Source organism: Periplaneta americana, chromosome 9, assembly GCF_040183065.1.
Source record: "Periplaneta americana isolate PAMFEO1 chromosome 9, P.americana_PAMFEO1_priV1, whole genome shotgun sequence".
NCBI classification, from domain to species: domain Eukaryota; kingdom Metazoa; phylum Arthropoda; class Insecta; order Blattodea; family Blattidae; genus Periplaneta; species Periplaneta americana.
In genome coordinates, this window is record NC_091125.1 from 11,209,725 (window position 1) to 11,235,824 (window position 26,100).

Below are 26,100 nucleotides of genomic sequence, written 5' to 3' on the forward strand. Positions count from 1 at the left end.
CTTAAATAATAGGCAACTTCTCTAACATATCAGCTGAAACTCGCTTCAAATCGGTGACCCAACAACAGTGACGTCATGACACACTTTGAAATGAACACCCAGTATAACAGTTGCCAAAGTAGATAAAAGTTCAGTCAGGTATAAAAAACTGTAGCGATTCAGGGCTGCTTGACCAGGTGGCCCGGGTTCGATTCCAGGTCGGGGCAAGTTACCTGGTTGAGATTTTTTCCGGGGTTTTCCCTCAACCCAATATGAGCAAATGCTGGGTAACTTTCGGTGTTGGACCCCGGACTCATTTCACCGGCATTGTTATTTTCATCTCATTCAGACGCTAAATAACCTAAGCTGTTGAAAAAGCGTCGTAAAATAACCTACTAAAAAATCAAGGCTGCTTTTCGTTCAGGACTTCGGGAGTGGTCAATCTTGGCGTCTCGAAACACTCACAAGCAGTCTTCACGTCAACTATGCGACGTATAGAACATTGTCGTGCGGGTTTTCGGCTTTGCGGGCGCTGTTATTCTTGATTTCTCGATCGTTGTTCATCTCTAGTAAGAATCTTAGTGGTATGCAAGCTAGCTACCTGCAAATGGAAGTGTAGCAAGGAAGGGAAGCTTCCCAGTCCACTTCTTTTATCCCCTTAAGCGCAGGTAGGTTTTACGAGACACGGAATGGCCTATAATCTATTATTATTATTATATAGTTATCACGTGGTCTCAGAAACAACAATAAATAAAATTATCAGACATATAGAATGAGATGAAACACTGTATGTTTTACTCTGTTGACTTAAAGTGGTATAGTTTATCTTGTATTATTATTATTATTATTATTATTATTATTATTATTATTATTATTATTATTCTGCATGCATTGTACTCTTCACCTGACATAATTAGGAACGTTAAATCCAGACGCTTAAGATGGACAGGATATGTAGCACGTATGGACGAATTCAGAAATGCATATAGAGTGTTGGGAGGCCGGAGGGAACAAGACCTTTGGGGAGCCGAGACATAGATGAGAGGATAATATTAAAATGGATTTGAGGGAGGTAGGATATGATGATAGAGATTGGATTAATCTTGCATAGGATAGGTACCGATGGCGGGCTTATGTGAGGGGGCAATGAAAAGCCATTTGTAAGTAAGTTGTATTATTATTATTATTATTATTATTATTATTATTATTATTATTATTATTATTATTATTATGTCTCAATACAGTTTACTCAAGCATATTTTTTGACATTAGTAATATTGCATTGCGCGTTATTTTGTAGAATGAGAAGTTCAGAAACGAAATAATTAAAAGAAAATATATATTATAAAAAGAGGTATTTCGAACAACAATTTACACTGTAACGTTATTATGTACCTATACCTTAATTAACAAATAAATACAAACTATTAGCTTATACTCACTAAAAAGTCTATCCAAACTTTAATAATATTATAATAGAGTAAGCTTACAATTACATGCATATCCAACACCAATTACTTTGTACTAGTAGCTATTTCATGTAATCAAACTATAGGCCTATTTAAATGGAGTAAGAAACAATTTAAGTATTACTTGTCTTCATTTGTTCTATTTCTGATAATTTAAATGCTTTGGTATTTAATGTTTCATAAAAATAAATGAAACCCTGCATCTCTGTTTATGTGAAGAATATCACAATTTTAAACAAATTGTAGTTTGTTATCCAATGCTCAGCTATCTTAGCAATGAAGCCATCAGATGAATTAATTTAGAGTAAAACATGCAAAAATTTACGTAGGCCTACTGATATTCTATTCATTCGTTCGTTCGTTCATTCTTTCATTCCTACGCCCACAAATGAAAGACAATCGTTTAAGAGACAGAATTTTTTAAAGTTAAAACCATCAATACCGTACGTCAAAATACGATTATGATATCGGTTCTTTTTATTTTTTATATATTTTTTTCTATTTAATTATTTAATGAAACAGTAACTTATGTACAATGAAATACAAAAGTTATTATGGCTTTCCCATCTCGAGACAAATTATATACTCAATATATTAAAATAATCTCTTCGTTATATCTCCTCGAAATAAACTTAATTATACTTATTGACAACACTTAATACTTACGATAACTCATCATTTCAATCAGACACTAACTTTGGATAGAGTGTCACTTTTCGACCAAAAGTTATGTTTCATATCTGAAACCAATATAATATGTTTTAGATTATGTAAAATAATACACTCCTGAAGTAGAGGACTGCGTAAATATGTCAAATATCTTTGGAGAAAACTGATGTTGCATCAGCTTTTATTATTTATTTATTTTTTAAATTGAAGCATTCATAGTTCCAAGGTTGACATTATACATTATTACCGTCAATAAAGTCCATCAGTTTACACACTGTTTTTGAAGTTTCTTCTTTTCCATTAATTCCATTTCTATCAAAACTGATGCTACACTGTATCTTATTTGGTGGAATTTTGGAATAATGACTTCAAATGTTTTCCTTTGTACATTAGCCTACTCAGTGTCATATCAAACAATATGCTTGGTTCCAAAACTCTCGATAAAACACTTGAAGAAATCGTTATATCAATTCGCCATCTGAACTTCTCCAACTTCTGGTAGAAACTGTCTTGGGTGATACTCCCATCCAAATCCAACCTCTTGGGTCCATATAGGATATTTACTAGGTCTGTTTGACATTCCTCGGGAAATTTCACTTCTTTTAATTCTTCTTTCAGATGATCAGCATTAACTGATCCATGTGGTAGTCGGATAAATGCCTGGATAAGTGCAAGTACGCCTGCATATGACTCATGTAATTGCGAAAGAGTATGGCTTTGCCCTTGAATATGATCCAATGCTCCTTCAGGTATACTTTTCCCTTCGATTGAATTCACTGCCAATTGCAACATAAATCTGAACACATTTTTACGTACATCGGGCGACAAATTCGACAGAAAATTTGCAGCTACTGGAATATAAGGCCCCCAAGGAATACTTGACTTCTGATATATTTTTATGGTGACTTCCAAACACCAAAACCTCAAATTAATTTAAACATCCATTCCGACCACAACTCACACAGAAAAGATGCGCTGCTCGCGATCAACGATGACATTTTGGGTATGAACACTCTTTAAAATACTGGTTATTATTATACTATAACTAGTGCTATAATGAAGTACCGGTAGGCCTATATAATTATTTTCTGTATTAAATTTTTTTTAATGATTTATAATATAATACTAATAAGTTTTAAAGTGCGTACAGGTAATAAAATTATGTCTCCTTTGTAGTTATAGTTAAGGCAATGGGGATGATTCCACTTTCCTAACTTCTCTGAATATGAGTCAATTATATCTTTATCTATACTAATAATAAATCTGTAGCCGAAATTTTTCTGGTAATTTTCGATTTTCCAAAAATAATTGGTCCCAACATATATAATTAACCACCCTGAAACCGAAAATCGCTTTTTTGACATTTTTGTTTGTATGTCTGTCTGTCTGTATGTTTGTTACCTTTTCACGCGATAATGGATGAACGGATTTCGATGAAAATTGGAATATAAATTATGTTCGTTGTAATTTAGATTTTAGGCTATATGGTATTCAAAATACATTATTTAAAAGGGGGGTCATAAGGAGGCCTGAATTAAATACATCAAAATATCTCGCTTATTATTGATTTTTGTGAAAAATGTTACATAACAAAAGTTTCTTTAAAAATAATTTTCGATAAGTTTTATTCCCTGAAAAATTTTGATAGGACTGATATTTAATGAGATAAATGAGTTTTAAAATTAAAATAACTGCCATCCAAGGCCGTATAATGAAATAAAAAACAAATGACTTCGTCCACAAGAGGCCTTGGACAGCAACAATCGAAAGCTATGAAAGATAGCCTACAGAAAATGTTTCTGTGTTTGTATGAAGTAATATCGGAAGCTAAATTAACCGATTTGTATAATTAATTATTATTTCACCATTGGAAAGTGTAGTTTCTCTAGATGGACATAATGCTATAATGTTATTACATTAACTTCTGATATAATATAATATAATATAATATAATATAATATAATATAATATAATATAATATAATATAATATAATATAATATAATATAATATAATATAATATAATATGTTGTTGTTGTTGTCTAGTGCCTTGCATTTGGCAATGAAGCCATTAGCAGTCGTGCTTTCCAATACTTTTGAACTGTAGTTTTTTCTGATCTTAATGCTTCACAGGTCTTCAAGTGGTCTTCATTCATTTCTGCTGAATCGTTACACAGGATACATATGGGTAAAGCTGGGATACCTATTCTGTAGAGATGACTTGCTAGACAGTCATGATTTGTCAATAGTCTGAAGGCTGCAACTGCTGTTTTCCTTGGTCTCTGGGGGATTATAATATAATATGATATAATATAATATAATATAATATAATATAATATAATATAATATAATATAATATAATATAATATAATATAATATAATATAATATAATATAATATAATATAATATATGTAATATTATATAATATAATTTAAGTTATTTGAAGGGTTCAGAACCATAGTGGGCCAAACGCGATTTACTGAATACGTAGAAAACAAGGGTTAAAATTAAGTTATTACCATAATTCAATGGAAACCTATAACAAGTAAAATAAAGTATACACATTAAATCTAAATCATGTCAACGTTCATTAAACTATGGTTGCATGCAATAAAAATTAGAAACATGTTAAAGGAATTGTCATTGCACCAAATGAGTGTCTCTGGACCAAAATGATCGCATTTTAATTATTTGGATGCAATTTAAATTAAGTAACATATTAAACGATTTATCCTTCTATCAAACACGAATGTTCCCTGGATCAAACGTCCTATTTTAATTATGTAATTACTTTATATTTATTTCTAACGGGTGCAGCGGAGCGCACGGGTACGGCTAGTTTATTATAAATCAATCCTAATTTCCTCTCAGTTATAAGCAAGTCTTTTTCCACAATGCCCCATTTTAATTTTCTATGGGTACGTTCTAGTAATGACATTAATTTAGAGAATAACTCTTTTATACGCTTTATACTTTATTCAGAATGCCACGAATATCAAATATTAAAACGTAATTAGATATTAGTTTTTATTTTAGTAATATTACAATAGCACAATGTAGGTCTATTCATAAAATGAACAGATGTCTTCAATTATGAAATTAAATTAACAATAGAGAAGTGTTCAGTAAAATTGAGTTCAAATGGCTTGTTGTGTTATTTAAACGAGTTCTCCAGCTGTAGTTTGTCTTGTCTTGGAAATGTGTACGTCCTGTGCGCCATCATCATCATCATCATCATCCTTCCTCTTTTTAGGCCTCTGGCCTGATATACTGTCAATCAGTCAATCTTTCCCCGTTTAGGCTGGTACTGTAGGAGTTCTTTGGGTATCTTGCCATTATCTATCTAGCTTTACGTAGACTACTATATCCAATTCAATTTTTAGTCCTAAGTAAATTCCAAAATTGGCTGCATATATACATCTTTCAAGAGTAATTTACCAGAATGCGTCACTGTCAACTGATTCCCAACAAAGAATGCACTTGCCCTGGACCAATCAAAAACCGAGGTTCCAGGACAATTTAATTGACTGCAACGAAAATAGATTATTTCTTGAATTTGTATAACTTAGAGAAAAAACGGCATATAGGAGGTCGCATCTTAGTAAATTACCCTTTCAAGATGTCCAAGCTCGTCGCAATGTTATTACAATATATTTTTTTCGGAGTAAACTACGTATAATGGATACGTTAATATGTATCGAATTCTGATTACATTTCGAGTTTATTTTAAAGGTAATAGCAACAGGAGTGGCGGCCTGGTAGCTCAGTTGGTAGAGCATCTGGCTACGGACTGAAAGGTCAGGGGTTCGATCCCAGGTGGTGACAGGATTTTTTTCTCGTTGCCAAACTTTCAGAACGGCCCCACTCAGCCTCCTATAAAATTGAGTACCGGGTCCTTCCCGGGGGTGAAAGGCGATCAGAGCGTGGTGCCGACCACACCACCTCATTCTAGTGCCGAGGTCATGGAAAGCATGGGGCTCTACCTCCATGCCCCCCAAGTGCCTTCATGGCATGTTACAGGGATACCTTTACCTTTTACCTTTACCAACAGGAGTAGTTTCACATGCTGAAGATGTTTCTTACCCACTTTAAAAATAACATTAGAAATACATTTACAGAATATACAAAACTTGTTCAATAATTAATTAATTAGAAATAAAATACGTCTTTAATATTTACACCAAAGTTTAAGTACACATGAACATATCACAACACTGACAAGGGCAGAAGTACTTATTTTCGTATATGTCGTGATGCGTGTCGTCTGGACCACCACCTGAAACAGTATTACACCAAAATAAGCAAACGTATTTATCACTCACTCACTCAATCACTGTTTGATAGTTCATTTCTTTGTCCACATCTTTTTCTTGAAATTTTTACATTTTGATATAGAGTTAGGTTATATTTATACACCGTCTTTCATAAGTCAGTGAAACATTTTAGAAATCCACCAAAAATAAACTACACAACAGATAATGGTAATTCTTACGCCGATTGAGGGAGAAACTGTCCAAGTTTTTTTTTTTTTTAACGAAAAGCCCGCTCTCATAGTTGCCGTAGTTTGCCGTTAGGAGATAGTAGTAGCAAAATGACGTTCAGTAAACATTAGCAATCATTTTGTGTGTTGCAATTTCTACTCAAGAGCCTCGTCCAATATAACTGTACAGCAGTGGCGGTTCGTGCCTAAAATGACAAGGAGTTCACTAGTTTTATGATATAACATGGTTTTCCAACAATTTAAACAATATCACATTTCTGAAAAATTAAAAAATTATTACAGTCCTTTAAAGTAGATAATTACCTTAAAATGAGCCTGATGATGATGATGATGATGATTATGTTCATCATCATCACATCATCATCATCATCATCATCATCAATTATCTTTGAAAGAACAGCGATTTCTCCTTATTTTATCATTCTGTCTTTCAATATTCTACCTGAAAGCTGAGCTAAGCTGTTGCCTAAATTCTGCTTTTCCAAGGACTGATAAATCTAGGAAAGCATTCTTATGAGCAATAGATTCCTCATGCTTCTTAATTTTCTGTGTCAAATGACTTAAATCTGACACACCAGTGCATGTCCAGCTCATATCTTTACCCTTAGCAAATAGCAGGCACGTGACACAAAATAATTTTTCTGTACGTTCAAAACCGCAAATCCAGCTGTTTCTTTCACATATTTTTACATTAAAAGCCCTGCAAATTGCCTTACCTCGGCTTGTTTGTGCTTGCTTTAAATCGAGTTGAGATAATGGCCTTCCAAGCTTCTCTATTTTACAATTATCTTCCAAGATTAAAACTGAAAATGTTGTTTGTAAAAGATATTGAACACTATTCATTTTTTTTTTTTTTTGGAAACGAACACTGGTCACATTCACAGATGAATATATTAAGACTAAAACACCAAGAACGACCATTCTTACGTTTCCGCTATAGCATGTCGGCTGTCTCACTATTACGTGACTGGACAGCTGCGCTCAGTGCAGTGCGCAGTGCGCTGGTATTTTTACCAACGCATGAACATATTTCCCCTGCAGCATTCCTCCCTTACCTTTCGTCCCGCACACAAGTCCAGAAGCTGGCTCGGCGAGGTTCAGAGGAGAAATTGAACCTCGTAAGCATGTATTCGGTCTCTGCGATTAAAAGGTTTTCATACGACAAAAATACATTAGAGCCGCAAGTAAACTTATTAAAGATGAGAAAGAAATAAAGAATGATAGTGTAAATTATAAATATTTATTTAAACAATTCAATTGTTTTGGCCACCGGCGTGGCTCAGTCGGTTAAGGCGCTTGCCTGCCGGTCTGAAGTTGTGTTCGGGCGCGGGTTCGATCCCTGCTTGGGCTGATTAAATGGTTGGATTTTTTCCGAGGTTTTCCCCAACCATAATGTGAATGTAAGGTAATCTATGGCGAATCCTCGGATTCATCTCGCCAAATATCATCTCGCTATCATCAATCTCATCGACGCTAAATAACCTAGTAGTTGATACAGCGTCGTTAAATAACCAACTAAAAAAAAAAACAACTGTTTTCCTTGTTTTTCCGAGGGGTTCTCTGAACATTGAACGCATCGCCACTGCTGCACAGCAATGATTTTGAGCAGTCCAGAAGGCAGCATCTGTTTTCAACAGTATCAAGAAATGGTATGAGAAGTTCCAGATTTACACGAACATGATGAAAGAGTGATGACGCAGAATATCTGCATGGAAATATCATATGTACTTCGGTACATCAATATATATATGATATGCGTAATAAATCACTTTGTGATATAAGACGGCGCCCATACCGTCGGATCCCGGCCAATCAGTCACTCATCTGAGTGCACCTCAACACATGTATGGACTTCGGTCCTGCGTTCATAGACATCTATGACGTAGTGCAGAGGGCGGCCACCAGAGGGAACCCCAGAGATGGAGCTTAATCTGAGACGATTCTAAACGGCGTCGGGATTGTATCCGGCGTGGCTTAGTGGATAAAGCATCAGCACGTAGAGCTGAAAACCCGGGTTCAAATCCCGGCGCCGGAGAGAATTTTTCTCCGCTCCATCACTCTTTCATCATGTGATGACGCAGAATATCTGCATGGAAATATCATATGTACTTCGGTACATCAATATATATATTTACACGAACATGTTTGAAAACTGGCTAATGCCACAACTGAATGAAGACAGGATTAATGTTTACATCTTTCAAAAAAGCGGCTGTCTGGCTCACTACCACAAACACGTGCAAGGACATCGCATTCAAAATTTGCCATAAAGAAAAGGATGCAGAAAATAAGAAGATGACGCGTTAATTTCGTGGCCATTTCGGTCTCCGGAGTTAACCCCGTCACCTTTCCTTGTTGAGGTTTATGAATAATACTGTCTTTGTGGCTCTGCTCTCCACTAATCTTCAACTGTATCACCACTGCTGTAGCTCTGGTCGACTATGATATGCTGACACGCACGTCAGATTATTATGAGCTATCAGTTATACTTATCACATAGATATCTGCCGTGTCCAGGTTGCGAATTAATGGGGGATGGGAGAGATTTTCCCTTGTTGAAAAGTTATCCTCCTCTCATAATTTCATATTAACATCCCTGCCAGGGATAATTTCTATCCCCCTCACAAAATATAATTGTTTTAATATGAGTATATTTTATAAAGTATAGTAGCCTATATAGTAAGCAAATAAAATAATACTATGTATTATTATAACCGGCAAGCTGACAACAATTAATAACTTAGGAATTACAATCTTATCTTAAGCTTGTTCATGGATATTATTATTATTATTATTATTATTATTATTATTATTATTATTATTATTATTATAATCAAGATGCAAGGCAAGCAACTCAATGCGACCAAGCGTTGAGCCGTATCGAATGAGGATAATAATTTTATGTATGGTATTCTCTATCTAGGATTCTATCCCTCCCGCCGGCCTGGGTAGCGCAGTCGGTATAGCGCTGTCCTTCTGTGTTCGAGGTTGCGAGTTCGATCCTGGCCCAAGTCGATGGCATTTAAGTGTGCTTAAAGCGGCAGGTTCATGTCAGTAGATTTAATGACATGTAATAGAACTCCTGCGAGACAAAATTCCGGCACTCCGGCGACGCTGATAACCTTATAAGCTCGGCAGTTGCGAGCGTCGATAAATAAACCATAATTAATTTTTTTCTATCCCCCTCCTCATCAGAAATCTTAATTCGCACTCTGGCCGTATCAGCAAAGGTGGAAAGATTGTGCATTTGTATAAAAAAAGACTTTATGAGTTTGCCTCTATTTCAGTACAATAAAATTTGGTATCCGTTGCATAGCTTATTTGTGGTGAATTTATAAATTGTTTCACGGACTTATGAAAGACGCTGTACTATTGCAGTCAGTGAAATGAAATTATACATATGGGGAATTGATTTCAATACCGAGAAGATTTAAAAGCAACAATGGCGAGACGTGACTTAAAAAATTATGGGAACGTCTGCATCATGATTTTAAAGTTTTGAAAATGGCGCATGTTAAAAAAGAAACATATTCTTGCTTGGATTAAGAAAATGTACCAGCTCTTCGGTCGTCACTAACGTCCTTAAATTCAAGAAATCTTTCCAGTACACTGCCAACCGTAGTCATATCTTAAAGACATGATAATTGGAATTACGTTATCTTGCTCGTCCATCTAAAAATGATTGTTACGAAAGGGGCTATTCGAATTTCTTCCTTTACGCCTACTTTCATAACCATAAATTGAGAAATAGGAGAAATTAGAATATTCTGTATATCACCGGAAATCCAAGAAGCATTTCAGAATTTGTAAGTGGTTTTGAACTCTATATTCTACTACTTCCTGTTAATTCATTGAAAAGTTTTTCGTAATTATGATAGTGTAATTTGTGCCTTTTCTGAGCATCATGTAAATTATTTAGACCCCTACAGCCAGATTTACTCCAACCATTCATTTATGAAGAAAATAGGTAGAAAATACGACGGAAAAGTGTGTTCAGTTTTAACCACATAATCAGGGGACAATTTGGTAAGGATTTATTTTAAAATGTAGACTGAGACCTTAAATTATTGAGGGATTGTGTAGGCCTGTCATTTTCTATTCTTTGATTTCTGTTTATATACAAGAGACTAAAATGGCGTTGCAGAATTTTCTCAATGGCACACTCCCATTTTACAGACTCTTCTACTTCTGTTTCAGCGTTTCCCAACTAGCAGTTCAGGCTAAAGAGCAGGTTGACACTCCCAGCTTCATCGCTTTCAGTAGACTAACTCATCTTTCTTTATACATTCAGAAATGTTTATTTTAGTATTTGACTACCAAGTAACTAAAAAATACAAAGAATTCGCGCACACTATACTGATAAATACGGGCTATTCCATATGAAATCGATCAGTAAAAAACCTCGCATTTTTATACTCTAATTTTTCCCTACTTATACAAGGTGCTGAGGAGAGTGCATTTTCAAACGGTTTTGGTATTATTGAGCGACAAATTTAGCATATTTTATAAAAACAAGCCTTTTTCAGCGCTCAGAACTCTGGAACCATTTACTCCAAAACATTGAACGAGAGCTTATTTTGAAGCTGACATTTGGTAGACTATGTTAAGAAGTAATCCTTATTTTTTATTGTACACAGAGAGACAGATAATCTGATTTTACTTGCTTTTAGGCTTTTTGGCCATTTGTAAAAATGTAAAAAAATATTGAGAAAAAACTTTGCATTATTAAGAGGGATTCGGCATTGTTTGCTTAGTGGCTCGGCAATAAGTTTCGAGGGTATTACATAAATTATTTTCACACGCCTAGACTTGAACGGCGCAGTACCGCACCAAGACCGCACCCACTGGCTGAGAGCTTAAGATAAGCTAGCATTGGGCGTCATTTTACTCCTGTGTTTATGAAAACTTGTGATAAAGCTAGCTCAACCATGACTGCTAGACGACACATCACGGATTTGTGTCCTGGCCTTGCTTGTCTCTACTACCTCCCGTCTCACAGTCAGCTGGTTAGTTCAGGCGCGTACTATTTATTTTCTTTATTTGATATTTTCAATACTTTCTTATCAACGTACCACCAGTAAAAAATATGTGTTTATTTGTACTTTCAATGCGGAATCTAACCATATATTTTAAAAATATTTTTTTCGTGGCCAAAGGCGCCTTAATGAAGAAATATCTAAATTTCTCCATTTCCATAAAAAGTAAGAAAAACTGTTTACATGTCAATATAAACTTTAACTTTTCAGCATCAAAATAAACCACGATTTTGATGATTGGGTAAAAGGGTTTCGGAGCCACAACAGTTTAAATTTGCTAATTTTATGAAAATACGATAAATTTAAATATTATTAATTTAAACACTATTAAGTTCTGATGCCTCAAACTTTGCACAAAGCATTATATCACAGTTGTCTACGGATAGAAAAAGTTTCATTGTATTTAAAAATTGCAAGGTCAATGTTCTCTATATTTCGGTCGATTTGAGATGGAATAACCCATACAGAGCTTTAATTTACTAAACTGCACTGAGAGACTAACCAAGAATAAACACTAGAATTTGTAAACGTCTGGTCACTAGTTAATATGCGTGTGCTAGATGTAGTACATTGCCAGTTGGGCAGCTGAAACGAGGATAGGTGGGATAAGTGCAGAGTCCTCTGTAAGAGTAGATCTTACGAGAATAGTGTTACAGAATTAAACCACAAAATAAATATAAATAGTATCAAATAAATTTGTGAATATTTTTATGAAAATGTTCGCAGATAATATTTTCTAAGGGAAACACCACTTCCAGAGCTTTAAAGCAATAACATTAGTTGACGTTAGCTTTACCTTCTATTACTGTAAGCGTGACTTCTCGCTTCTGATGTTAGAGTTGATCCGTATGTATTCAGAAGTTCCATGATAACGCCATTAGTCCAACCAAATCCTGTCTGCACATCATACTCTCCTCCACCTCCATATCTCCCTGGGATAACAGCATCATACTAACAAACAAAATTTAATTAATTAGAGCAATGAAATAGTAGGTATTTTCTAAGGGGAATACAATTTAAAGCCTACTTATTTAGGATTACAGGAACAAAAACAAGAGGCGCCAAGACCAACAATGACGAGTTCTGAGGATGACCCATAATAGGTCGAAACATGTAAACCAGGTACGATAGAATTTAACACAAGAAAGTCATATAATACATATTCCGGATTACCAATCATTCTTTTTCAATCAGATTTATCCTTTTTATATCTGTAGAGAAAGCACTGTATAGCTATGAAGAGTTTTAGTAATATGATTATGTGTTTTAATAACTTAATCTTCTAATGTTATTATTACCGGTAATAAATAATTTTATATTTCAAATCTACGGTATTAATCTAATAATTTACAATAGAACTAAGCTTTCAGTTGGATGCAAGATTCGCAGGTTCAAACCCGGGTGAGAGTGCTGGATTTTAGAGAGCGTTAAAATTCTTAACATGTATTCCCCTGGGTGGAAAGTAAAGCTGTAGGTCTCCTGTCGTAGATTTACGGCATGTAAAAGAACCGTGCCCTGCAAAATTCTTTGTCCATTTTTCGTCTGTGTTGAATTTCGACACTGAATTACCTCTAGATTTGAAAGGGTCGTTAAATAAAACACTACCACTATCAATGAAGATGTGGAATGAACGAGGTTTAAATGTGATAAACACTTTTCGGAAAAGATTAATTATAGGGGCCATCATTCTGATTAGGGGAGACCCGGGCAAAACGAATAAACCGGGCAAAGAGAATAATTCCCATTTCTTAGAAACGCCAACAGGTAGCGCTTTCTGCTATGTTGGGGAAGAATCCCAATCAGATTTTGCTCCTGGAACTGACTTGTCGTCATTCTAGCTAGTGAGAGAATAAGTCAGCGTGTGTTTGAAGAAAATTGACTGTTTTCTCAAAATATTTCAAGATAAGAGAAACATATGTACAACATAGAGTACTGCAGAAACTCTTTGTTATGTGATAGTAATATATAGGCGATACAATTCCTTCCAACATGCCGTACTTACGAAGAAGATTATTGACGTTTATGTTTGTATAACCTTAAATGAAAAGCGAAGTGGCGTCTGCGGGCAAAGTGAATAGGGCAAAGTGGATAATTTATCCGCTTTGCTCTGCCACCTTTATTTGACTATATAAGTATCAGCTGTATTTTTATATATATTTATCTATTGTAATAAAGCGTGTTAGATCATTTTACATAGTGGAGGCATTAAGTCACACTAATTAAATTATAAATCGGTAACATTGATCTTAATTTTTACTTGAAAAGTTCGTAACATGTTTCAGATGGTTTAATTTTTCAAGAGGAAGACGGAACAAGCCAAATGGTCTGAAGAAGCCATGAAGAAAGCACTTCAAGAAATAAAATCTTTCAATCAGTGGTTCTGCTATCTGACCATACAACCATAACGTTTGTTGATGAATATTTTGCTTCAGATGAACTTACAGATCGCCAATTTGAGATGGAAATCAGCGAAACGACAGCTGGTTCAGATTTAACAAATTCTGCGGTACCAGCTTCTTCAGCGGCTGAAGAAACAGTTAATGTTCACTCAGAATCAACCACATCTGTGATGTGGTTATCTTCAGAGATCTAAGGAATATTCAATACATCAATTACACTCAGATTTTCAGTTCCGGTTACACCAAAACCCTCAACATCGTCAACAAGAGAATCCAAGTCAGTTCTTTTGATTTAGACCAGTGCCAGAAGTGGATGCTCGAAAGATAAGAGTTCAACGAAGAAAATGTCAGCGCTCTGACGTTCTTACATCTATACCGATTAAAAACGTTGAAAGAGAAGTAACTTATAGGCAAGAGCAAAAGCAGAAGAAATCCAAGTCTTCAGTGCTAGTGAAACGTCGACTTGTTCAAATTTGTATTTTGTACTAATCTAACGTGATGTAATGGGCTGTAAATAACTTATCCTCTCGTGTAATAGAACTCATTAACATCGTGTTTATATGTTGATTTAATTTTATTATCATTGAATAAAAATTAAACAGAAATGTGAAAATGTTATAGGGATATTCACTTTGCACGGGTTAATTATTCGCTTTGCCCGTGTACCTGGGCAAAGCGAATAATTAACTATATTTTCTTTCTCAAATCGTATCGCTGTCCGTAGGTACGAGAAACGAATTGCTGTTTTTTATACATGTGGACAACATGTGTCACAATCAATGTCATGAAGATTTTATTTCGGGATCACCAAAATATAGCCTGTGGCATTGTTTGTTCTTAGCTTATCCGCTTTGCCCGGGTTCCCCCTAATTGAATTGTATGAATATTACTATGGATACATACAGTGCCGTCTTAACGCAATGGGCACGGTGGACAGTTGCCTCGGGGTCCCACGAATACAGGGGCTCTTTGCTAATCTATACGCAGACTAGAATTTGAAATTAATTTTCCAATCACCTGCCCCAACATTCAAATCTCCTCCTAACTCGGTAGAAAGAGAAAAGTTAAGAGTTGGAGAGTTGTAGCGGAGAGTTGGTAAATCCGACATTATGAAGGACAGTGACTTGAAGCCAATTTGTAAAGAAATTTTGAAAATGTTGCTAATAAATAATTCATGGTAATTTCATGATGTGTGTGTTATCTCGGTCAGTATGATTTACGAACCAAGTACATTTTTATGCTAAATTTTTGTTTTCAATTTCAAGGCTCATGTTGTATTGTCAAAACCTTTGTAATGATTAATCTTTGCCGTACATAATGTTTTTTAGTGTCAAAACACTGATTGTGTGCAGGTACTAATAAACATAAGTTTATTTTACAGATAATATGTATGTTTATTCCTGTGAGTAGTTCTGTAGAAGGGTCCAGTGCACTATTTTGCCGGGGCCCTATAACGCTGTTGAGACGGCTCTGGATACATACTAGTGTTACAATCGATACAATATATGTTTCCAGCCTCTAAATTAACAGAGAGTTTTAGGAGAAACGCCATAAAATATTTTTCGTCTAGGGAAAATCCAAAAAGAGAAACGGAAAAATTATGTTATTTAATTTCTTTATTTTGGTAGCATTTAGAGGTTATCTATAATCGATTACTAATAAAAACTCTAATCAACCGTTACTTCCGCTGACCATCATTTTGCGCACTATGGTCATGGATAGCATCTACAACTGTCCCACTTTTATCATAATCAAGTTTACAAGGGAACTTTGTCGTTAATAGATGGACTCTTAGATTATAGGTTATTTAACATTATAAAATGTGTACAGAATAGAATTCAGTCTCACCTTCTCAAACATCGCGTGCTTGTCACGGTATCCTTTGTGATTTGCATGCACCCAGTTGTTTGCTAATTCATAAGCAAGATTATTAGCACTAGGATCATTTGTGTAGGCAAGACCTTGGATAGCTATGATCTGCAGAGGGGGCCATGCATTTGGATAGTCCCATTGCTCGTTGGTCATTTCAAATGATGTCGGTATTCCACCCAAGTAATCCAGAATTGTTGAATTAGTAACATACTGCACTGACCTTGAGGCATAATACGCGGCACTTGCCTGAAAAAATACACAAATAATGGTATGTAAGAGATTATAAATATCGTATTCTGTTTACTGGATTATTTGTAATGTTTGACTACACGGTACTCAGATATTTGTTATTTGTTTGCCTGCTCCTTATTTCTTATTTCCACCGCCAGGCGCACGAGAGAATTATTTTTTATTCAATACAAGAGGATCAAGAAGCGTTCACCGTACACAAATGAGAGACTTTGTATTTTTTGTCCAAGGAAATACTTGTATTTTACGAAAACACTTGTCTTTCTTTACATGAGTACTTTCTCTGGACCAATAACACAAAATAAACGGAGTAAAAGTTACAGTATTAAATTACTAATATGTCGCTAACATGTCACACACGATATGATCGATAAATGAACATTTTTAAATCGACACCGTACTACGGCAAATTACATTTAAAAAATTCGCTCTTTTGACTGTGGATCGACTCTTTTTGCGTCCCTGGCGGTAGAAAGGAGAAAAGCGTTAAAACGTTTCTTGCGCCCTGTGGTGGTACAAAAGAGAAACATTGAAAAATGCGCAACGAAAATAAAGTGCCGTATATTCAAACATTATCAAATGGTTATAGTCAACGTTCCAATTAACTGAACCAAAATTAGTAGTCTACCAGTACCAGAGGTCTGTATCGGACGTTTTCTCTCGAGCGCCAAGTAGTTCATAGCTTAATGCGATAGGTAACGCACTTGCATGATGGGTAAAATTGTCACGAGCGATAATTCCTCGAATGGTATAAGCCGAGCGTTAGACATTCGTTCTTGTTACAGTGATGAACTGTGTAGTAACATCATAGATGTTTATCATTTCAAAACTTTGCAGTGTTTAACTAACCTCTCCATAGTAGTAAAACTACAAAACTTGCTTTAAAATGTAATATAAATGTTGTAGGTAATTAACCCCCCCCCTCCCCCCACAGGAGTGATTTTGTTTTTGCCACATCTGATAGATGTTATTGGATGTAAATGTAATTATTATAAACGGAGAACACAAACACGATAATGCAAGAACTGTATCAAGTTTTCTAGTAGTAGTAGTAGTAGTAATAATAATAATAATAATAATAATAATAATAATAATAATAATAATTAGTGTATCAATCTTAAAGTCTGTAACAGTTGTGCAACATGATTATTCGTTTTATTATATTTTCTGTGACGTTATCTCTGTACTAATATTGTTATTAATCTACTGCTATATCTAATATATAAAAGTGAATGTGGGTATGTATGTATGTTCTCTATACAAATCTACACGCTTTGACCGATATGTGCCAAAGTTTGCACATTTAACCTTCATAACCAGGAGAAAAACATAGGCTATATTAAAATTGTGCAAATGGACGTTAATTTAATTATAAAATAAAAAATAAAAGTAAGTACGATCAAACATTCAAGTGTAGCCTATTACTAAATTGCAATCTTCTATAGTCAATTGTTTTTTACTGTTTGTTGTATTCAACATCGACCTTCACGAGGCCATGGAAATTATAACACGAAATTAAATAACATTATTGATACAGCATGAAGGCTAAAGCTAGATAATTCGTGCAATAAGTACGACTATCTTTACGCAGTCCAGGACCGTACTTATTATGAATTTCTTGATGCAGTTTTACATAGTGAGCAGACTGTGTTTTATCCAACTGAATTTTTGAATTCTGTCAAACTACAAGAATTGCTACCACATAATTTATTTAATATTGAATAATCAGAAGTATTAATGCGAAATATTGAATCACCAAAATTATGCACCAACAAGAATTGGTATGAAGAACTCATGCGAAACGTAATAGAAGTGGCAATATTCACTGCAAAAACGAAAGGAGAAGAATATGTTTTTATCTCACGTATTGCTATGATACCCATTCGATTTTAAGCAACTGCAATTTCAGTGCGACTAGCATTTGTAGTGGCCATATTAAAATGGAGCTCAAGGACAGTAGCTCTAAATTGCAGGCATTTTCGATGCTGAAACTGATCAGAAAGCGGAAAAGAGATATTTTCGTTAGGTTTTACTTAGTTCGTAGTTTGATTTTTCTATTATTGTATTTGTATTTCTGGCGGTGTGGAAGAGAAAGCCTAATACTAATACTAATAATCTATACTAATAATAAATCTGTAGCCGAAATTTTTCTGGTAATTTTCGATTTTCCAAAAATAATTGGTCCTAACATATATAATTAACCACCCTGAAACCGAACATCGCTTTTTTTAAATTTTTGTTTGTATGTCTGTCTGTCTGTCTGTCTGTATGTTTGTTATCTTTTCACGCGATAATGGCTGAACCAATTTCGATGAAAATTAGAATATAATTAAAGTTCTTTGTAACTTAGATTACAGGCTATATGGCATTCAAAATACGTTATTTAAAAGGGGGGTTATAAGAGGGCCTGAATTAAATAAATCGAAGTATCTCGCTTATTATTGATTTTTGTGAAATATGTTACATAACAAAAGTTTCTTTAAAAATGATTTCTGATACGTTTTACCCACTGAAAAATTTTGATAGGACTGATATTTAATGAGATAAATGAGTTTTAAAATTAAAATAACTGATCTCTAAGGCGGTGTATTGAAATAAAAAACAAATGACTTCGTCTATAAGGGGCCTTGGACACAACAATCGAAAGCTATGAAACATAGCCTACAGAGAATGTTTCTGTGTTTGTATGAAGTAATATCGGAAGCTAAATTAACTGATTTGTATAATTAATTATTATTTCACCATTGGAAAGTGTAGCTTCTCTAGATGGACATAATGCTATAATGTTATTACAGTAACGTCTGAATGAATTGAGGACAGGTAAGATTAAAATAGCTTCTTATGCACAGAAAACTTAATAGGTTATTCTGTATATTCATTTCCTGTATTTCTTATAATAATGTTTATGAACATATTCATTTTTATCTCAGAGAATTAACGAACAACGAGAGTGTTTTGATTTAGTATGCAGTAATAGTACGTTAGCTTAGCAATCCATTATTTTATAATTCAAATTTTAACTATGCTCAATTGAATCGTGTTAAAATACATAAAATACATATGCAATAAATGCAATGCAAAAAAATTGGGTAATGAGCCAAGCAGATTATGTTGCGCTGTTGTAAAAGTTGTTCCTCCTGAGATTGAAGGGCTCCCACAACAAATTAAAAACTTTCTAATTCGAGTACATCCGTTATCATCACACTTTTTCATAATATAAACATAATAATAAATCTGTAGCCAAAATTTTTCTGTTAATTTTCGCTTTTCCAAAAATAATTGGTAATAACAATTAAGAAACATGTTAAAGGAATTGTCATTGCACCAAATGAGTGGTCTCTGGATCAAAATGATCGCATTTTAATATTTTAAATACGATTTAAATTAAGTAACATATTAAACGATTTATCCTTCTATCAAACACGAATGTTCCCTGGATCAAATTTCCTATTTTAATTATGTAATTACTTTATATTTATTTCTAGCGGGTGCAGCGGAGCGCACGGGTACGGCTAGTAAATAAATAAATAAAAACAAATAAATATATAAATTAAAAAAAACCGCTGAACGTCAGGCACGTGATGAAGTGTTTTCTTTTCGGTGCCTGATTTACAACTGTTTTGAATTGAGTTAACACTGACAGTAACAAATATAAATTAAACGCAGAATAAATATGGGAAATGCGTGTTATTATTCGGTTGAAAAGCTCTTATCATCCAGTCTGCTGTCCAAAAATCTGAAAGTTAGAATTTATAAAACACAGCAGAAATTTTGGACCCAAAATATATAATACATTAATTAGAGCTTACCCTGAGCTAAGTACACTTAACACACATAGATTTAAGAAACAAATCAGATTAATTATTTAATTGTTTAAGCTAATTGAGTTAAAAATTGTTACTCTAATATTCATGTACTTCTTTATTTTCTATTTGTATATAGACATATTACATGCTGTATGTATTTTACCATTTATTAATGTGATTGTGCTCAATGAACTCTCGTAATTTTGTGATATATTTTGTATAACTGATCTGAACTGCGCCCGAGCACGAGCTTCTGCTCTTTCGGGCTGCAATGCCTAATGTAGCTCAAGTGTATAGTATTAATAAATATTATTATTATTATTATTATTATTATTATTATTACCGGTTCTTCTATATGGCTGTGAAACTTGGACTCTCACTCTGAGAGAGGAACATAGGTTAAGGGTGTTTGAGAATAAGGTGCTTAGGAAAATATTTGGGGCTAAGCGGGATGAAGTTACAGGAGAATGGAGAAAGTTACACAACACAGAACTGCACGCATTGTATTCTTCACCTGACATAATTAGGAACTTGAAATCCAGACGTTTTAGATGGGCAGGGCATGTAGCACGTATGGGCGAATCCAGAAATGCATATAGAGTGTTAGTTGGGAGACCGGAGGGAAAAAGACCTTTAGGGAGGCCGAGACGTAGATGGGAGGATAATATTAAAATGGATTTGAGGGAGGTGGGGTATGATGATAGAGACTGGCTTAATCTTGCACAGGATAGGGACCGATGGCGGGCTTATGTGAGGGCGGCAATGAACCTTCGGGTTCCTTAAAAGCCATTTGTAAGTAAGTAAGTAAGTAACACTGGCAGACATTTCGCTAAGGAGTTGATCAATATTCATTAAGTGACGTTAAGTAAATATTAATCTTAGCTTAGTAAAAACAATTAGTTTTGGTTGTCTATAGTTAGGTTTCCGAGATTACCGAAAATGTAATAACCAGTTTAATTAAAAATAGAAGCAGAAAGGAAAACCCGTGCAACGCCGGGTGCTTTCAGCTAGTCAATAATATTTTGTAAAACGTTTCTACATTGTCGTAGTATATAGGCGGAACACTATGTATGGACATATCATATTATGTATGTGGTAAATCAAATACTGAATAATTATTAATTAGGAATAATAACTATATATCGAAGTTTTTCATACTATTTTATTTATAATTTCATGTTCCTGTTTTGGTACGTTCCATTGACTGTTCCATTAAACGTAGAAAATAAAGCCTTATTTTTACCGTGTGAGCAAAACATATGTGTATCTTATCTATCGCCTTCCATACAAGATAAGATGACCTTGTACTGTGCTACTATTTATTACGAGCGTATCACGACCGATCGTATCTCACTCGAGGGTGCGACACTCGACCGAGTTCAAGCGAGCGATTTAACTCCAATGCAGCACTCTGACCAGTACATTATGAGATAGGCGCATCATTAGCTTATTGTCCAGTACATATTGTTCTTCCTCTGACACATATCGTGAGATGTCTGGTAATAATCAGCCAGAACCTCAATCAGAGGGACTGTTTTATATAAGAACTCAAAATTACATAAAAACAAGAAACATTTAGTACACTGTCCTAAACTGAACTAAGAGTACTGGTAAGCATGGTTCCAGGTTGCATGGATAAAAGCTCGAAATAATGTCCCTTACGCTGGCGGCAGGGAAAAACTACTACTGACATCTGAAAATAAATACTTACAATGTTACTTAACTTAGAGCAAAGGGCAAAAAATGCTGTATTATGCTTATACATTAAGCTGTAATATTGTAATTCTTACTGGATCGTAACACTTTGTCCAGAGCGGTGCCAGGTTGGATGGGTAGAAGTACTCTCTTGGTCTGTCATTGAGGGCATCGTAATCAAGCCATGTTCCTTGTTCTTCATTCCAATGTACAGCAGTCACAGCAGCCTTCCACTGTTCTGACACGTTGTAATAATGCTGAGATTTCTCCAAATTACCAAGTATTTTGTGGAATTTTGAAAGTAGTGCAGCATTCAAATACAGGAATGCATTTAAGTCCACAGGGATTATATATTCCGTTTGAATATTAGTTATATTTCCTGAAACAAATTATTATATAAAATCATTTCAATTTTTCAGTTGTTAAATTAAGTATATACGGGGAAATAATCCTAATCTAGAAAACGGAGTTAATAATTATTTATTCAATATTTCGCAACAATTTTATAAAAGATCAATATTGAAAAAAAATGACTAATATTTTTACAGCTATTGTAATTATTATATATAGACATTATTATTATATTTTTTATTTGTACATGACGAAATAGACTAGTCACAGCTTCGAATATACTGGGTGTTCAGTTCACAATGTGTCATGGCTCGCTGTATGTCGTCATGTGGCTAGCCGATGAGCCTAGAGAATTCAATCTTCCTACACTTCCGCAGAGGCGTATTACCTAAATGCGAGAGAAGTTGCCTAGCAAGCACGGCGTTCATTCTGAAGATTACTTACCGGTACGTAGGGTAACGCCAGTAGTGGCAAGAATGTGAACTGTTTGGAAACACGTACTGAAGTGAGTTTTTTTTTCTACTGTCGGGATATGGGGAGAGGGTTAAGACGATTACTTACGTATTTGTTAACTTGGACGGTCAACATGGACACGGAGCATTTTGATTTGTGTTGTGGGATGTTGCCGTACGCAATCGATGATAACAAATACCCTGCGTACGACTTGCCCGCGCAAAACACAGTTCGAAAGAGGTTATGGTAGCACACAGACTTTACAGACCGCCATCTGTTGCTACGACATTCAAGTTATACCGTACACGTTCTCAAGTTCAGATTGAACGCCTTGATTAATAGGCAACTTCTCTGACATAAAAGCTGAAACTCGCTTCAAATCGCTGACTCACAACAGTGACGTCATGACACACTTTGAAATGAACACCCAGTAGAAGGCATAGGTTTCGATCTCTGAGGCCAGGTGTCCTGACAAATTGTTTCATTATTTTATTCAGTTTCTTCAGTGAGTTGTTAGACAGGAAAACAATAGATGATCACTTTCTTTTTCACTATAGCTGATAACAATCATTCCATCATATAATATACTAATGGTGAATAACTTATGCAATATACACATTTAAACTCCGCCGTAACCTAGTTAGCTGACGATTTCTCGTCAATTTCCGGTAGATTCTATAGGATTTGTGAAGGACAAAATAAGAAAAATACTTTTTACTTTCATTGTACGAAATGCAGAGCTGTTACTGGTTTGGTCTACCGACCTACGGCATGTGACCCGGTCGGCGTTAGTCTACCTTCTACCCTTCTACCGTCCTCTCTGCTTCCTGATTTCCCTTCACGTTGAACGCGCCTATGCTTGTTGTTTTTTTATTGGGTTATTTTACGACGCTGTATCAACATCTAGGTTATTTAGCGTCTGAATGAGATGAAGGTGATAATGCCGGTGAAATGAGTCCGGGGTCCAACACCGAAAGTTAGCCAGCATTTGCTCGTATTGGGTTGAGGGAAAACCCCGGAAAAAACCTCAACCAGGTAACTTGCCCCGACCGGGATTCGAACCCGGGCCACCTGGTTTCGCAGCCAGACGCGCTGACCGTTACTCCACAGGTGTGGACATGCTTGTTGTGCAATTGTACGATTGTTGTGAGTGCAGTGAAGTGTAAGATGCCGCATAGAATGGCTCGCTATGTGACTAGAAGAAAGAGTGTTTATGTGCAAGGCATATTATAAATGTAAATCGGTTTGCCTGTCCAGTACGGAGTAATTTTATTGCGAAATCTCCGAATACTTGACTGTCGACGATGCAGGCAATAAATAAGTTACGGAATTAATTTTAAAACACGGGATCGGTGTAAAAACGATTTTGAAACTAGCCAGAACTGGAGAGAGTGAATATTTTACGCGAATTCCATTTGTGTAGGACAAGTGGATCGACATTCTCAGCATCTATTTTAACGGTAAGTCTGTTGTTGCTGTTGCTGCACGATACTGATTCTGACGGCCGCAACCCCATCCTCGCCGAGGACCCACGGGCCGGTACATCAGTAAACAAAACCGTTAACAAGTCTATATGAAAAGAAAGTACCTATGATAATACAAAAGGTCAATTTCCAGATTTTTTAAGAAATTCGTGTTTTCAGCATCCCTGACACGAAAAAATAGGTTTAGTGTTTGTTATTACGTGTCTGTGTACAACGATTTCTCCTAAACAAGACATTTTTTTTTCATATTCAGTAACTTACCTATTAATGAATTGATATAGGAATGATGCACAATAAAATGTAATCCTTTTCTCGTAAAAGCATCCCTGACACGAAAAAATAGGTTTAGTGTTTGTTATTACGTGTCTGTGTGCAACGATTTCTCCTAAACAAGACTTTTTTTTCATATTCAGCACCTATGAATGAATTGATATAGGAATTATGCACAATAAAATGTAATCTTTTCTCGTAAAAGCATCCCTGACACGAAAAAATAGATTTAGTGTTTGTTATTACGTGTCTGTGTAAAACGATTTCTCCTAAACAGGACATTGTTTATACATCTTGATTACACAACTTTTAACACTGTATCACTTCGGAATATGAAGATGACCCATAAATAGGTCGAAACATGTAAACGAGGTACGTTGAATTTTAACACAGGAAAGTCTTATCATACATATTCCGAAACATTTTTTTTTTCATATTCAGTATCTATGCATGAATTGATATAGGAATGGTGCACAATAAAATGTAATCCTTTTCTCGTAAAAATTAATCCTTGTTTATTTAGAATCAACAATACAACGACGTTTTCCAAATCAAATCAGGCGTTTATCTTCGTGATTTCTTGTACAGTGAAGAATAAACTGGCAAACAAACCTTAATGGAGCTTGTTAAAGAAGTTAATTATTACTTACAGATACAAAGAAGTGAACACAGGAGGGGTTATCTGTCTGATTGGCATTCGCTAGTTCTAAGTCCCTTTGTTTTGCGAGTGTTCACAAAAACAATTAATATTACAATTTTTCCACGTGATTCAGCAGTACTGTTGAGTTACCGTATTTAAAAACAAAGGAATACGCTTAGAATCTCATTGCAAGCGATCAATAGGGCGTATCTTATATTAATATTTATATTATTCTTGAAATAGATTTTGGTGAAACTTAGACTCTCACTTTGAGAGAGGGACAGAGGTTAAGGCTGTTTGAGAATAAGGTGCTTAGGAAAATATTTGGGGCTAAGAGAGATGAGGTTACAGGAGAATGGAGAAAGTTACATAACGCAGAACTGCACGCATTGTATCCTTCACCGGACGTAATTAGGAACGTTAAATCCATACGTTTGAGATGGGCAGGGCTTGTAGCACGTATGGCAAATCCAGAAATGCATATAGGTGTTAATTGGGAGGTCGGAGTGAAAAAGACCTTTGGGGAGACCGAGACGTAGGTGAGAAAATAATATAAAATGAATTTGAGGGAAGTGAGATATTATGATAGAGATTGGATTAATTTTGCTCAGGATAGGGACAGATGACGGGCTTACGTGAGGGCGGCAATGAAACTCCGGGCTCTCTAAAAGCCATGAGTGAGTAAGTAAGTAAGTAAGTAACTGGAAAATTACATTAGAACTTATTACAATGTAGGGTAAAGGTTGTTAATACTGTGATACGACTAATATTGTGACAGTTATATTTTAGATTTTATTATAATTATATTGAGTGAGAGGAAGATAGGTTTTTTGTGTCAACGTATTAAGGGAATGTTCGTGGACAAATTGCTGCACAAAACCGGTCCTTCTCTCGCTCAGTAAAATTGTAATAAATTCTCAAAAGAACTATCACAATATTAGTCGTATCACAGTTTTGCCAACTTTTACCCTGCGTTGGGCTACATTATGTGAATTTCTGCAAAATTATTTACATACATGTCAGACTTATTTTTCAGGTTATAAGGAAAGAATTTCGTATGCAGCTCAGAAAACGAAAATTTCCTTCCTACTTGGGCGCCTAGTAAATGACTCGAATTATGTATTCTTTTGAATGAAATTTGAGGAAAATGAACGTGTGAAACGCGTAAAATGTACAAGTACGAGTACAACGATAAGTTATGTTATCTTCGTTATATAAATTGTTATTCT

At 35.0% G+C, this 26,100-nt stretch overlaps 1 protein-coding gene and 1 pseudogene across 1 annotated transcript in view; both read right to left on the minus strand.

Annotated features, from left to right (window-relative positions):
- Nucleotides 1-2,243: 2,243 nt before the first annotated feature.
- LOC138705569 (COMM domain-containing protein 5-like) lies at nt 2,244-3,047 on the minus strand (annotated as a pseudogene).
- Nucleotides 3,048-6,264: 3,217 nt separating this feature from the next.
- LOC138705776 (trehalase-like) overlaps nt 6,265-26,100 on the minus strand; it is a 71,494-nt gene continuing 51,658 nt past the window's right edge. The window contains exons 7-10 of the mRNA XM_069834411.1: nt 21,769-22,052; nt 15,900-16,169; nt 12,449-12,603; nt 6,265-6,391 (exon numbers count right to left, since the gene is read on the minus strand). Coding sequence (XP_069690512.1) covers nt 6,349-6,391; nt 12,449-12,603; nt 15,900-16,169; nt 21,769-22,052 — 752 coding nt within the window. The 3' untranslated portion in view covers nt 6,265-6,348. The remainder of the gene's footprint in view (nt 6,392-12,448; nt 12,604-15,899; nt 16,170-21,768; nt 22,053-26,100) is intronic.